The 15,657-nt window shown below is 39.3% G+C and overlaps 2 protein-coding genes across 10 annotated transcripts in view; one reads left to right on the top strand and one right to left on the bottom strand.

Moving 5' to 3' along the window:
- man1b1 (mannosidase alpha class 1B member 1) overlaps window positions 1-6,208 on the top strand; it is a 46,859-nt gene extending 40,651 nt beyond the window's left edge. For 8 of the 9 annotated variants that reach the window (XM_033049182.1, XM_033049180.1, XM_033049177.1 and 5 more), the window contains 3 exons: window positions 982-1,176; window positions 2,085-2,216; window positions 5,242-6,208. In XM_033049182.1, coding sequence (XP_032905073.1) covers window positions 982-1,176; window positions 2,085-2,216; window positions 5,242-5,442 — 528 coding nt within the window. In that variant the 3' untranslated portion in view covers window positions 5,443-6,208. Of the gene's footprint in view, window positions 1-981; window positions 1,177-2,084; window positions 2,217-3,006; window positions 4,127-5,241 lie in introns of those variants that run through there. The other variant, XM_033049181.1, reaches the window with a different exon arrangement.
- A 1,191-nt stretch (window positions 6,209-7,399) lies between these two features.
- dpp7 (dipeptidyl peptidase 7) overlaps window positions 7,400-15,657 on the bottom strand; it is a 63,719-nt gene continuing 55,461 nt past the window's right edge. The window contains exons 8-12 of the mRNA XM_033049425.1: window positions 12,594-12,712; window positions 8,220-8,376; window positions 8,081-8,145; window positions 7,936-8,006; window positions 7,400-7,744 (exon numbers count right to left, since the gene is read on the bottom strand). Of these exons, the coding sequence (XP_032905316.1) occupies window positions 7,642-7,744; window positions 7,936-8,006; window positions 8,081-8,145; window positions 8,220-8,376; window positions 12,594-12,712 (515 nt within the window). The 3' untranslated portion in view covers window positions 7,400-7,641. The remainder of the gene's footprint in view (window positions 7,745-7,935; window positions 8,007-8,080; window positions 8,146-8,219; window positions 8,377-12,593; window positions 12,713-15,657) is intronic.

Raw genomic sequence — 15,657 nt, 5'->3', positions numbered from 1 at the left:
GGTAGTTTTGGTCTATGTGGCTGAAAGTACAGTTTCCCAGGATTGCAACATTACTAATTTGCAGTGCAGGCTCGGTGGAACTTGCGGAGAAATACTCAGAGCACTCTTACAGAACTTCTTGCATTCCAAAGCCACGTAATTTGTATTTTTATTTAGTGAACAATCATGGCTTTTTTTTAAAACGTGCTATAACAAACTTATTACAGTGAACTGACGTGCATATCTTGAACTGCGCTGCAAGTTCTCTACCTTGTTGACAAAACCGAAGAGAAATCTCCAACTGAATTGTGACCCCAGGGAAATAATCACTGTTCTATCATATTCCAACTTAAGAAATGCTGTAAAGTTATACATTTTGAAATTGTAGTTGATATGGTTCTCAGCAGCATTTGTTGAAGGCAGCTGACACATTTGCCTGGTAGTTACCATTCATTGACAGGATGACAAAATGTCACAGCATATTCTTGCTCTAGTTTGCAAATAAGAGCCATATTTGTCTGTCTGAATCACTGATGCAGTTGCAGAGAATGTTTGCCAATGGGGTTTTGATTTACACGTGATCTATCCATGTTTATCACTAGAACTGCATTTTCATCAATGAGCTTCTATCACAGTTGCAAAAAGTTAAAGTATATTGCAGGATGAAAAGTGGGTGGTGAAGAACAAAAAGATCTGTGGGCTAAATGACAGGGCGAAATGGAGTAAGGAAGAGCGGGATGTTAGGAAACAGATGGAACGTAAATGAGGCATTCAATTACGAGTAAAGATTTGGTTTCTATTTTTTACTTTTAGCCCCACATTTACTGTTGACCTCCATAAATGCTCATTGACACAAATATTTCCAGTATTTCCTGTTTGTTTCAGATATGCAGTGTCTGTTGTGTTTTGAAGTTAGCTATGGGTCATCCCAGTAAGATTTATGTGTGTGTTGCAAGCATTATTTAATTGTCCTAAATTTTTCTTTTCCTTTTTTTTTAAAAGGATCATTTGGTTTGTTTCCTTCCTGGGACTCTAGCTTTAGGAGTTCATCATGGGCTTAGTGCCAATCACATGAAACTGGCCAAGGAACTGATAGAAACCTGCTATCAAATGTATGCACAGATTGAAACTGGATTAAGCCCAGAGATTGTGTATTTCAATCAGAATCCACACAATGCCAAGGATGTTGAAGTTAAGGTAGGTACAATGAAAAGCTGATATACAATTTGGAAACAGCCCTTTTGGCCCACTGAGCCCATGCTGACCATCAAGTATCCGTTTACACCAATCTTACTCTTCCATTTTATTCTCCCCACATTCCAACAGCTCGCCTCTTGATTATACCACTTGCCTATACATTAGGGGACATTTACAGTTGCAAATAACCTACTAGTTTGTAAGTCTTTAGGATGTCGGAAGAAACCAATATGGCCGGAGAGATCCTGTAAACCAGACTGCTGATGGAACCTGGATAGCTGGAACTATGGGGCAGTGGCTCTGCTAGCCGCAGCACATTAATTTTATTGTGTTTTAAACTTTAATATTTATGATCCTTCAAAAGTGTGTACATTTTGAAAGATGAAGCTACGCTATATTCAAATCCTTTGGTACTGCTGGGATTGAGTGTCTCATTGATCAGAATGTGTGAATTTATAAATTATGCATTATTTTATTTATTTTTAAAAGTCATATATTAACACAGTGACCATAAGATAGATTTGAATATAAAACAACATTTTACAGAGAACTAAGTGAGAATGCTAAAGTTAATTTACCAGGAGATATTTTACAGTGGTGACCAGTGCCAGTGACGAGCAACCCAGGTTGGGTTGACAAATATAAGCGGTGTTAATTAACTACTGGTTTATTTGATGGCTCACCCATTCCAGAAATGCTCAACGTGGCCCAGTTACTCATTATGAAAATTTGAACTTCAGCTTTGGAATATTAGTATCTTGTTTCTCTAGCCTAAATATCAATCTAAATTATTGGTTGCAAGACCTGGTATTCAAAATTGTGTACCTTGATGTAATGTGCATGAGATTTTAATACGCTTTGAATGTGCTGTTTTCAGATTCTCAGATTAATTCTCATCTTTCCAACAGCCTGCAGACAGACACAACCTTTTAAGGCCTGAGACAGTAGAAAGCCTTTTCTACATGTATAGATTTACAAGGGATAAGAAATACCAGGAATGGGGCTGGGAGATTTTTCAAAACTTCAACAAATATACTCGGGTAAGTAATATGTGCTTTGGTTTTAAGACATAAAATATCAAACAGAACAAGTTGTCTTACAACTTTAGGCTGTGCAGGCCATGCGCAAGAAGAAGAGGAAGATATAAAATTGTTCTTGGAATATTAGGGATTTAAGAAAAGTGAATCAGTCAGCTATGTCTTTTTTTCTGTCGCATTTGGCATAAGCCAAACCATATTGGTTGTATAAAATCTCAATCAGGAATGCAAGTTATTCTTGTCAGTAGACACAAAATGCTAGAGTAACTCAGCGGGACAGGCAGCATCTCTAGAGAGAAGGAATGGGTGACGTTTCGGGTTGAGACCTTTCTTCATATTTGTCAGTTCTACCTACCTTCTTGCTTTCTGGTCCAGCAATAGAAATCTATACGAATAAAAAAAAATCTTGCTCACATAACCCTGCAAACCAAGATAATTAAATTCCTAGAATGAGCTGCAATGTAAAGTGGGATGTGTAATGAGGGGGAGGGAGGGGGGGGGGGGGGGGTGTGCTAGGCGTGGCGGGAAAATTATGCTTCTTTGGGACAAACACCAATTATTTAATTGTATTATTTAATGAAGGATTTAAGGTTGTACAAGTTTAAGCTATTCCTCGGCCCCTAAAATGACTGACCTGTAAATTACCATAATGAATAAATACTATTTTTCTGCATTTCTCCACAGCATGGGTGCAATTTCCTAAAATTCTTCCTGCAAGTTAGCTAACTATAAACTGAATTTCAGCTTGTTGCTTGAGCCAACATGTTAATTGACTCAGATCTCTTCATAACAGGACCGTAGGCTGATTATCCTATGTCTTGAGCGATTTTAAGAGCAACCCAGCGTGATTCGATCTTCCAGCTCTGAGTTCATAGTTCTGCAGGTTACAGCTCTCTCTATGAACACATCCAAATACTTTACACGTGCACTAAGAACACAATAGGAACATGAGCAGGCAATCTAACTCTCCCATTCAAGATCCTGGATCAATGTAAGTTCACAGCACCAGTCCCATTATCTGTTTCCTTGAATGCTTTGATTGACCAGTGATGGAGCCTCTGCAGTTCTGCAGGGTAGCCTATTCCAAAAGCTCAACACCCTTTGAATGAAGAAACCTTTCTAATCTCAATTTGCCAACCGTATATTTTGAAACACCTACATGTGGTCCTAGACTTCTCATCCAGGGGAAACATCTTCCCTGCATCCCATTTATCAAACCCTTTAAGATCCAATCCCCTGTCCTGCCACCCCTTCAAAGGTCTGGAAAATATGGTCCTACTTAACTCACTTCCTTGTACGGCTAACCTTCATTGCAGTCTCTCTACGACAGGTACATACTTTCTAATACAATCAACCACGCATTTTAATGGTGAATTATCCAGTGTTTGTAATACATGGCTCATTTGACTATTGTTTCACTCTATCGATAGCTATCTGCAACCACTAGTGCATTTCATACCTTTCTATTGGGCTTCACACAGCTGTACGGTGTAATTTCAAAACTGATCACTGGTTTTCAGTATTCAAAAAATCAATGGAAATGGCCTGAAGGTTGGGACTGGATTTCAGTGGTTCCATGTTAACTAGTCTAGGGCTCACCTAGATTTGTGGACAGCACATCAACAGATGTCAAAGACAGAATGTGTTCAGTCTCTTGGCAGCCACCTCAGTTCCAAAAATGTTCCAGCCTCTTCAATCTTTCCTCCTAGCTAATTTTGTTTCAGTAGTGAGAACATAAGCCTAAAGGTTTGCTCTTGCCTTAATACATTTTAATGCATTTCTGTGGTTGTTTGCATTGCTAATGTAAAGGCTCAAATTTTTGTGCAGCCTTTTGCCTCTCCGCTGTTTGGATGCATGGTATTTTCTTAGCTTAAGGAGCTGACTTGCATTTATGTAGTCATAAGCGCCTGTCCCACTTGGCCGTCATTTACGCGCCTTTTACGCGACCTGGCAGCGTGTGGGTAGCGCGGAACAGGCCCATGGAGTGGCGTGGAGGAGTGTGGAGTTGCGCGCGGTATCTTGTGGCGCTCCAGGATTTCTTTCTGCACGAAATCTTTGCGCGCCACTGGCCTGTCGCGTAAATGACGGTCAAGTGGGACACCCTGGTGCGGTGCAACGTCTCACTTCCAACAGCAACAGAAGCAGGCAAGCGATCGCCTAGCTCAGCCTGGGGCTCACGGCCGTTGCGGATCCAAATCCGCCCCCACTCCTACTCCCAGAGCGGGGCCAAGACGATTGGAAATAGACACAAAATGCAGGAGTAACTCAGCGGGACCAGCAGCATCTCTGGAGCGAAGTAATGGGAGACGTTTCGGGTCGAGACCCTTCTTCAGACTGAAGAAGAGTCTCGACCCGAAACATCATCCATTCCTTCTCTCCAGAGATGCTGCCGGTCCCGCTGAGTTACTCCTGCATTTTGTGTCTATCTTCAAATGACGTCACCCGCTCCAGACGGCTGTGCGGACGCATGATGAAGTGCGCGACCGTCAGTCACTACCGGCCTGTCGCGTAAATGACGGCCAAGTGGGACAGGCCCTATAGAATTTAAAATTGGAAAACAGTAAATCTGCTAACATTTGCCAAGATTCCAGCCTGAAATGGCAGCATGTTTTGAAGGTCACATAGGCATGGTTAAACATGAAATCCAGACATTCCATTAGTGATGCCCTATCATTGTGCACAGGTTTCTCTGAGCTGAGTGTTTACTCCGATCATATTGCTGTTTACAGCAACAAATGGGCTATTTTTGCTGCTTTCTATTTAAGATAAACTGAGGCACACCTCTCTCTTCAGCGGGACATTAAATATCCATGACATTGATTAAAGTGTGATAGGGGAGACATGTTTATCCAATAAACCAAAATTACAGAAGATTGTTCTACATTTTTTATGTTAAATAAGTGACTATAATTTACAAAGTAGTTTGTTTTAAGACATTTTAAAGGTTGATAATTGTTAGTTAATTTATTGAGCTAGTGTAAAAACATTTTAAAGATACCTTCAATAGCATTGCTTTACTTTATCTTAGGTCGATACTGGAGGTTATACTTCCATTAATAATGTGCAGAGTTCTGAGAACCCTGAACCTCGGGATAAAATGGAGAGCTTCTTCCTTGGAGAAACATTGAAATATTTCTTCCTCCTTTTTTCTGATGAATTTAACTTAATCAGTCTGGACAAATATATATTTAACACTGAAGCACATATTCTTCCAATATGGACAACCTGATAAATGTAGGAATGATTTGAGTTTCGTCTTGATACATGGTACATCTTAGTTGTGGGATCTGTGGTGTCAGTTGGAGATGATCACTGTGGAAGATTTGCATTAATCACTGTGAAAGTTCAGAGCTACACAGGGGCGTGTCAAAGAAGTGGCCATGGCTGCACCGATGCGTTGAGAAAAAAATGGAACATAAATATTCTAAACCAGGGAACAATTATACGAGTTGCACTTGAATTGACTTGTTTTGTATATTACAAAAGATGCTTACCAGATGTTGCCTCCTGTTCATTCATTCATTCCTGCCAAATTCAGTCCAATAGAGAAATATTTTATGTATTTTTAAATTAAATGTCCTGAATCCAGAAATGGGGCAGATTTTATGGATATAAAGACTGAATTGACGGGTAAATTCCTATAAATATTGGTGAATGGGAAAGTTAATTATATAGTTGGTTAAATATAGATTATTCAAAATTGATTTATTCATGTGTTACCATTACAGTCCAAAATATTGATGTTTATGTAAATATGTTGTGAAATTATATTTGCATTACATACATGTGACATATCTTTTAGGATAAATGCGGGTCCCAACTATATGTACATATAAATGCTGCTGGTTTATTTTGAAGAGTGGTAAATATGATCTATTAGACTACATTTCTCAGAAAAGATTTTGTTCAATGATTAAATATCCTTATCCTCATATCTCAACATCATGTAGATTAGGTTTTTTTTCTGTAAATAAAATGTTTAGCATTTCTCTCTCTGCTTCAGGCTGCAGCAACAAATCAAACAGCTTGATTGAATCTAAAATAAGGTCTGAAGGATACCGATCCAAAACACCGCCTGTCCATTCCTTCCACAGATGCTGCCTGGCCTGACCCCCTGGGTTCCTCCAGCACTTAGTGCTTCGCATCTTAAATACATCTACCAACATTATAAATTTATTTTTTGCATCCTTGATGTCAAGGTGGTCCTTTGGAACAAACCTAAAAGGATCATTTTTTTAGCTGTTGAATGAGCGTTTTGGCAATGCTTTCCTCATATTGCAATATGAGAAATGAATAGGAGGATTCAGGCACCTTTTATTAATTTGTTACTGATTAAATAGATTAAATAATGAGATGCAATGAGTTTTTTTAAATGAGTAAAACAAGGAAATGAGCCATAATTTTCCAATTATTTCATTCAGAATTGTCCAATTTATATATTGGACTGTAGTTTAAAACAACAGCCTTTAAACCTGGAGTTAGAAGCATTTCAGGAGTGCACCAATATTTGTTAAATTCCTAGATATTGTAACCGGCACCAAATGTTGCTGCTCACAATCTTTGTCACTTTTGAATTATTTGTAATACTTTTTGTAAAGTGTTGTATTTCTCACACAGTAGGTCATGGGTGCAATGCCCCACCACTTATAATTTTTGTGCCATGTGAAAGTAAGCTGTTTTAGGTGGATTTTTCTGGCTAACGTCCAAATTTGCAGTAGATCCAGTGTCTTGAGAGTGTCTCACAGCATTAATTGCAGCAGGACAATGAAAGTGCCATATATAAAAGAAAAATGAAATTCGCTCAGTGACTCGGCATGTGCTATTTGAACAGCATCTAAATTCGTAGACAATTGGGTAAATTGAACATTATTCACATTAAATGCAATGGCTCCTAAAATATTTAAGTACAAAACGTTTGCCTGCATGTATTGTATTGAGAATAACTTGCAGGCAAATATTGATGAATCAGTCAAATTCAGATTCCTACACCAGCACTACGAGAATTGAGATTTCTGTCTGTCGCCATCTGAAAAATATTTTTCAATGTACTTTCTTTGCCTTGTTCCTGAAATTTCAGTACTCTAAAATGGTTTTAACTTCAGCAGATTTGATTTTTTATCATTCCTGAATACTGTTACTTTACAACTGTTAAGTACTGTTTGTCATTTTCAATAATTAAGTGACTTTGTTTGATTTTTTTTCCCTTCCAGAAAAATTGTAAATGTTAATTCTATATATTTTCAAATTTATTGTATAAAATTTTCTTCAATACCAATGCAAATACAAAATTATGTCTCTCCAACATTATTCGTTTGTTTAATACATTTCCAAGTCTCATAATTTTTTTTTTCAAACAGCAGGTAACAAATGTCCTATTCTTGTACATGTGGATTTTGGTTTAATGTTGTCATTTCTCATATCCAACTTGTCAAACAGAAGGACGCTTATAGTTTTTCACCCATTCCTTGATGATACTTGATTCTCTTTTACGAATTGTAGTAACTGACTGTGGATCAGCTGGATTAGATCCTCTGAAAGAAAACAATTACATATATGAATCACTCATAGTAATCAAGCAATGTTATTATGACCATTTTAAATTTAGTGAGGATCAACACTGGCCAGTTTCTTGCCAATTACTGTTACCCAACAGCTGCATGCATCATTAAGCATTGGAGCTGATGACTTGAAAGAATGGTTGTAAGCGTATTTCATCACTTACCGCAGGTCGAGATGATGTGCTCCTCCCTCTATAATATAAGCAACCACAGTGGGAGTCACGTTTCTGAGAATCTGTTTTGAGGAGAAAAGAGTTAGTTTTCCACCATCTTTGTTTTGTGCTGCATTGAGTGTAGTCAGATACTTACACCACCATTTGCCCATGGATCCAATTCACCATTAGAAAATATTATATTACTTGCTGCTTTGAAATCTGCAATAATAATAAACATAGTTAGATATAACTCCTTCCACTCAAAATAATGAGGCTGATAAAAATATTATTACCATCTCCCCAGTATTGGATCTTTAACCATTGTGGATTGGGGTAGACACCCCATTTATTGTGACAATAATTTCTCCTCATGTCTTCAGTAAAGCGAAGTACTGGGAACATATCGGTCTCGTTGTTGGTTTCATACAGCAGGTTTATCTCTGTGCAAACCTTAAAAAAAAAATGAATCAACCATAACTGTCCACAGTAAATCTAATCAGCAGTGTTATAAAATTAAAGATCAAAATAGGTAGGCATATTAATCTTAAATTTTTGTTTGAGGATAACCGATTGCTCGGGTAAAATTTTTTAAGAAAGCTGCAGATGCTGGAAAAATCAAAGGTAGACTAAAATGCTGGTGAGGGTGAGTCTGAAAAATGGTCTCGACCCGAAACGTCACCTATTCCTTTGCTCCATAGATGCTGCCTCACTCGTTGAGTTTCTCCAGCATTTTTGTCTACACTTTGGTAAAAATGATTAGATAAAACCAAAACTCTGACTATATTTTACAGTCTACTTTCTTTACATTATGGACACAATATTCAGTTGTTCCTTTTATGAGAATCGTAAGCTGTCCAAGCTCAGAGCAATAAGTAGCATTAGGGTCATTCAGCATGGAAATAGGCCCTTGGGTCCAATCATCCATAATGACCAAGATGCCCCATCCAAGCCATTCTACTTCCTCTGGCAGTTCATTCCATACACCTAACACCGTTTGTGGAAAAGGTTGCCCCTCAGGTTCTTGATTCGCCAACCTTGGGGGAGAAATACTTTGTATTCACCTGATGTATTCCCCACATGATTCTATACACCTCTATAAGCTGAACCCATGGCCTCCTTTGCTCCAAAGAATAAAGTCCTAGGCTGCCCCAACCTCTCTCTGTAGCTTGGACCCTCGGATCCTGTATTATTCCAGCTTAATTGCATCTTTCCTGTAGTTGGGTGACCAGACAGACTATACTCCAAATGCAGCCTCACCAACATCTTGTACAACTGTAACATAACATTCCAACTTCCAGATGAAAGCCAATGTGCCAAAAGCTGTCTTAACCACCCCATATATATCTGACGATACTTTCAGGGAACTATGTACTTGTATTTCTAGATCCATCTGCTCTACAACGTTTCCCAGGACCCTGTCCTCGTTGGACATCTGAAAATGCAAGTTATCTGAATTCATTTGTCATTTCTTGGCCCTCTTACCCAGTTGATAAAGATCATGTAATTCTTGTTGGCAGATAAAAATGCTGGAGAAACTCAGCGGGTGAGGCAGCATCTAAGGAGCGAAGGAATAGGTGTTGTTTCGGGTCGAGACCCTTCTTCAATTCTTCTTGATCACCTTCACGGTCTACAATACCACCTATTTTAGTGTCATCCGTAAACTTACAAATGGCTTAAAAATTTTCATTCTAATCATTGATATTGATGACAATTAGCAATGAGCTGAACACCGATCCCTGAGATGTTCTTGTCACAGGCCTCCAGTCTGAAAACCAACTTTTCATCACCACCCTCTGCTTCCTACCATGAAGCCAATTCTGTATCCAGTTAGCTAGCTATTCCTGGATCCTATGTGATCTAACCTTGCAGTGCAGAATCTTATCAAAGGTCTTAATCAAGCCCATATAGACTATGTCAATGGTTGCCCTCGTTAACCATCGTGGTTACTTTAAAAAAAATTGGATTTATATGCCAATCTCCCATATACAAAAACGTACGATTGATCCTATCCAGTAACTTTTCTACTGTAGATATTGGGCTTACTGGTCAATAGTTCCCAGTTTCTTTGCACCCCTTCTTAAGCAGAGGCATAACAATCAGTCTTTTCTCACCTCGCCAGTGTCTAAAGATGATTAACATCTCAGCCAGGACTCATGCAACTTCTTCTGTAGCTTCCCTGTGTCCTTGGATATATCTGATCCGGCCCGGTAGATTAATCTATCATCATACGTATTCAGGTGTCCAGCATCTCCTTGACTGCAATATGGACCATTCCCTAGACATCTTTATTAACTGTCCCAATTTCCCTCCTTCGTGTTTCTCCATGGTAAATATTCTCCTGATGAGAAATATTAATTGAGCCCGTTTCCACATGTCGTTGATCATTTTGTTTCTGAGACGCCCTCTTTTTTTCTCTTTCCCTCGCTTCTCTCCCTCTCCCTCTCTCCCCCCCCCCCCCCCTTCCATGACTTAATCCTCTTTATCTATCTATTAAACACATTTTAATCCAGCCATCTTTCCTTGTTTCCTGTTGTGTTTCTGCCTATCCTATCTACTCAACTAGCTGTCATTGCCTTCTGTACTAACTCTCAGCCTCCCAGCTATCTCACTTCTGCAATGAATCTGCTCCCATTGCCAATTTAGTTAAAACCATCCCGAGTCGCCCCAGCAAACTTGCCGCCAGGATATTGGTTCCCCTCCAGTTCAGATGCAACCTGTCTGTCTTGTACAGGTCTCCTCTGCCATGGAAGAAAGTCCCATTGGTCCAACAATCTGAATCACTGACCCCACACAAACTTCTCAGTCACACAGTCACTTGTCCAATCTTCCTATTGCCACCCTCGCTAGCAAGTGGCACTGGGAGTAATCCTAGGACCACTAACTTTAAGGTCTTGCCATTCGCCTAACTCCCTATATTCACTCTACTGGACATCACCTTTATTCACTATATTCATTCTACTGGACATCCCTTTTCCTATTCATGTCATTTGTGCTACTCCCCCTCCCCCTTGGGAATGTTCAGCAGCCGCTCAAAGACATTTGGGTGATTAAATTATCTGATTAATATAATCGGCGAACAGCCCCATCTCAGGAATTAATATTCAGTCTCCCCTCAATCTGTATAAATCAAGTACTGAAATAATCAATCCATAAACCCCCTTCCAGGATTTGACTCTGAAATACAGGGGGCATGTTTTGTTTTAATAATTAATTCATGCAAAATTTTGTAAAATATAAAACATAAAAATAAAGACTGATACGCTGCAATATTAGTACATATGTTGTATACAAACCTCTTGTACAGGAATCTTTCACTGTTCTCTGCCCAACGAAACTTGATCCCATTCAAAAATTCAAATAAACTGCATTGATTGTGCTTGTTTTTAGTAACGTTCAAGAGGGTAAATGTTAGTCAAATTAGGCTAGGGACAATTCCCATGGTCACCTCTGAAGTAGGGTCAGGGGGTCTTTTAATACTCGGGGAGAGACTCACCGATTTAATTGACTCGTCACAAAGACGGTTCTTCTGGCAATGCAGCACTCCACCAGTAAGTACTGCATTGTTGTCACAACCTCAGGCTTTGTGACCAAGTCTATGGAGTGCGAACACACAACCTTTTGACTTAGAGGCGACAGGTTTAGGGGCTGCATGCACAATGTCTATTCAAACATTTTAACTATAGCCCATCAGATCAAGGAATTTGTGAGCTTCATGCTGTTATATTCTGCTATAAAGTGTGTTTCCGTCATAATAAATGTATAATGCGGTTAATAAAGTAGGTAACTCTGTTACGTGGACCAAATTGGTTATAGAGTGATTACAATTGGGAACTAAAATACCATTTAAAAGGAACTTTGGAAATAACAATGAGGAAAAGGCAGTAGTGTTTGGGGAAAAAAAGTCTAGGGGGAATAAAACTGTTTTCATTTAACCTCCGCGCAGTAATCCAACACTTGCCGATTAAGAACTTGAGTGCTACTTTCATTGCATGTGGCCATTGAAATAAAGAAGCAATCACTTCTATTGACACTTGTGCAATGATCTCCATTAAACAATGCAGTCTTTAATAATTTTACAAAATTACAAACATAACTATTAAAAAGTTTTTAAAATCCTGCAAGGAAAATAACATTTATTGGAAGCCTGAACCTCTAGCCCCTAACCCCCTTTTTCCATTGACACAATTGTTTTTATAACGTAAATTTCTATCATGCAGGGTTTCTTTGTAACGCAACAATTGCATTATAGATAACTACTGTTATTAATTTAGTAAATAATTGTACGTTTCTTACACTCATTAGACTGCTGCTCCCTATTATTTCTGATCTATAATTTCTATCAATTACTTTGAAGACAGATTATTATTTATCATGTTAGCCTTTTCCTTATTCCGCAATCCACAAGCTGATGCCACATCATTTTGGCAAACGAGATCACTACCCTCGAGGGAAAGGACATGTCATGATGGCCATCTACCTAAATGTTAATAACTGCTCCAGAGATCACTCATTGTATTGTGCACACTTAACTCATGCAATCTCATCTGCCAATATCACTAATATTTGAGTTTGTTTCACTCTCAGCTGCTATATCAGATTGGGAAGAACTTCAGACTAGTTAACAAGCTATATGGTAGATTTCATGCGTGCATAGAACAGTTCTGTACCTGGAAATCCCATGCTTGACTTGCAGTGCCCAAGCCACAACCTGTCGGATCAGCACAGTGTTGAAACTCAGAATAGATATCAAAGCATTTTTTTGACCCCGTGGAATTATAAAAAATACCTGTTGGAGTATATTGAAACAAAAATTAACTGCTGGTTATACGAGCCAATATTGCAAACAAAAAATTTGAGAGCATTGTGAATTATGAAGAGTACATCGTAAACTATAGTGAAAACAGATAAATCGCTCGGATGGTTGAACAAATGACAGAATAAGTTTAACAGAAGAAGTTGTCATATTTTGGAAGGTTGAATAAAGTGAGGCAATATTAACTAAAGGTCTCAAGCAGTGAAAGATTTGGGGTATGCATTCATTATAGAAAGTGGCAAGGCAAGTTAGGGAAATAGGTAAATGCAGCGAATGGGATCCTGAGATAACGGTTTGCTCTCAACTGAAGCATTGTGTCCAGTTCTGGGCACCACATTTCAGTAAATCTCTACATCCTCCTTAAGTCCCTTACATCTTTCCAATAGTGATTCCAGGAATGAGAAATGTGTTTGTAGGCAGGAAAAGGTTGGGGTTGCTCTCCTTGGAACAGAGGAAGTAGAGAGTAATTGTCATGAGCTTGAGATTTAATAACCAACGATACTGAATGATGATGTTTTGGAAAAGAAGCACATTTCATTTGTATAAAACAAAATGGCAGAAATAGTTTGGAGGCAGGGGAAAACTTTAAAAGCTACCTCTGGAAAAATTAGAACTCAGTGTTTTCTATTGCAAACCCCATGATAATGAAGAGAAAATTGCTGGGCTAACAACAGGCGCTACAAACCAAAAGCTGGAGAAACTCAACAGATGGAACAGCATTTGCGGGATGGGGAATTGTATTATTACAGTTCAAAACCCTGGATCAGGAGTGAGAGTGGAGAGGGGGGTTAGCCTGTACAAAAGGGAGCTGGGAAGTGACAAAGCGTGAATCGGTGGGTGACTGGTGGACTGAGGAGTGGTGAAGGATGATGGGCAAATCGAGGCAGGTGGGAGAGGGGAAGGGTAGCGTTGGGAGATGGATGATAGGTGGAGGTACAGTGCATTCAGAAAGTATTCAGACCCCTTCACTTTTTCCACATTTTGTTACGTTACAGCCTTATTTTAAAATGGGTTAAATTCTTTTTTTTTCACAGCAATCTACACACAATACCCCAAAATGAAGAAGCAAAAACAGGTGTTTAGAAACTTTTGCAAAGTAATTAAAAATAAATAACTGAAATATCACATTTACATAAGTATTCAGACCCTTTACTATGACATTCAAAATTGAGCTTAGGTTCATCCTGTTTCCATTGATTATCCTTGAGATATTTCTACAACTTGATTGGAGTCTACCAGTGGTAAATTAAATTGATTGGACATGATTTGGAAAGGCACACACCTGTCTATATAAGATCCCACAGTTGACTGTACATGTCAGAGCAAAATCCAAGCCATGAAGATGAAGGAATTGTCTAGACCTCCAAGACAGGATTGTGTCAAGACAGATCTGGGGAAGGATATTAAACAATTACTGTAGCATTGCAGGCCCCAAAGAGCACAGTGGCCTCCGTCATTCTTAAATGGAAGAACTTTGGAACCACCAGGACTCTTCATAGAGCTAGCCGCCCGGCTAAACAGAACAATCGGAGAAGAAGGGCCTTGGTCAGGGAGGTGACCAAGAACCCAATGGTCACTCTGACAGAGGTCCATAGTTCCTCTGTGGAGATGGGAGAACCTTCCAGAAGGACAACTATATCTGCAGCACTCCACCAATCAGGTCTTTATGGTAGAGTGGCCAGACGGAAGCCACTTCTCAGTAAAAGGCACATGACAGCCTGCTTGGAATTTGCCAAAATGCATGGGAAACAAGATTCTCTGGTCTGATGAAACCAAGGTTGAACTCTTTGGCCTGAATGCCAAGCGTCACATCTGGAGGAATCCAGGCACCGCTGATCACCTGGCCAATACCATGCCTAAGGTGAAGCATGGTGGTGGGAAGCATCATGCTGTGGGGATGTTTTTCAGCGGCAGGAACTGGGAGACTAACCAGGATCGAGGGGAAGATGAACGGAGCAAAGTACAGAGAGATCCTTGATGAAAACCTGCTCCAGAGCGTTCTGGACCTCAGACTGGGGCGGAGGTTCACCTTCCAACAGGACAACGACCCTAAGCACACAGCCAGGACAACACAGGAGTGGCATCATGACAAGTTTGTGAATGTCCTTGAGTGGCCCAGCCAGAGCCTGGACTTGAACCTGATCAATCATCTCTGGAGGGACCTGAAATTAGTTGTGCACCCCATCCAACCTGACAAAGCTTGAGAGGATCAGCAGAGAAGAATGGGAGAAATTACCCAAATACAGGTGTGCCAAGCTTGTAGCGTCATACCCAAGAGGACTTGAGGCTGTAATTGCTGCTTAAGGTGCCTCAACAAAGTACTGAGTAAAGGGTCTGAATACTTATGTAAATGTGATATTTCAGTCATTTCGTTTTAATTACTTTGCAAACATTTCTGAACACCTCTTTTTGCTTTTTTATTATGGGATATTATGTGTAGATTGATGATCAAAAAAAAAGAATTTAATCCATTTTAGAATAAGGCTGTAACGTAAAGAAATGTGGAAAAAGTGAAGGGGTCTGAATACTTTCTGAATGCACTGTACACAAAAAAAGAAAAACAGATTGAGCCATGTGGTGGGAGGGGGGAGGGGATGGTGGAAGCGATGTTCCTGATTATGACTCCAGATCTGAAGGGGTGACGGTGGAAACATTGTTGCCTTCTCTCCACGACAACAGGCACTATCTGATTTCCACCGCCAATATTGATGTTAATAGCATTCTTTAAATAATAAAAATGAAATAGGCTAAATCCAAATTTATTCAAGCAAAGTACTGGCAGGAATCCAAATTGAACTGTAACTTTGGGCAATTTTGTATTCAACCTGACAATATTTCAATCACCAAGCTCGATTTAAGAAACTGTAAGGATTATTTTAATATGATCCAAATTTGTTCCTTTAAAAAAAGAAACTAAA

This window comes from Amblyraja radiata, chromosome 32 (assembly GCF_010909765.2).
Source record: "Amblyraja radiata isolate CabotCenter1 chromosome 32, sAmbRad1.1.pri, whole genome shotgun sequence".
NCBI classification, from domain to species: domain Eukaryota; kingdom Metazoa; phylum Chordata; class Chondrichthyes; order Rajiformes; family Rajidae; genus Amblyraja; species Amblyraja radiata.
Note: the sequence above shows the minus strand (reverse complement) of the source record. Positions and strands in the feature narration are given on the sequence as shown.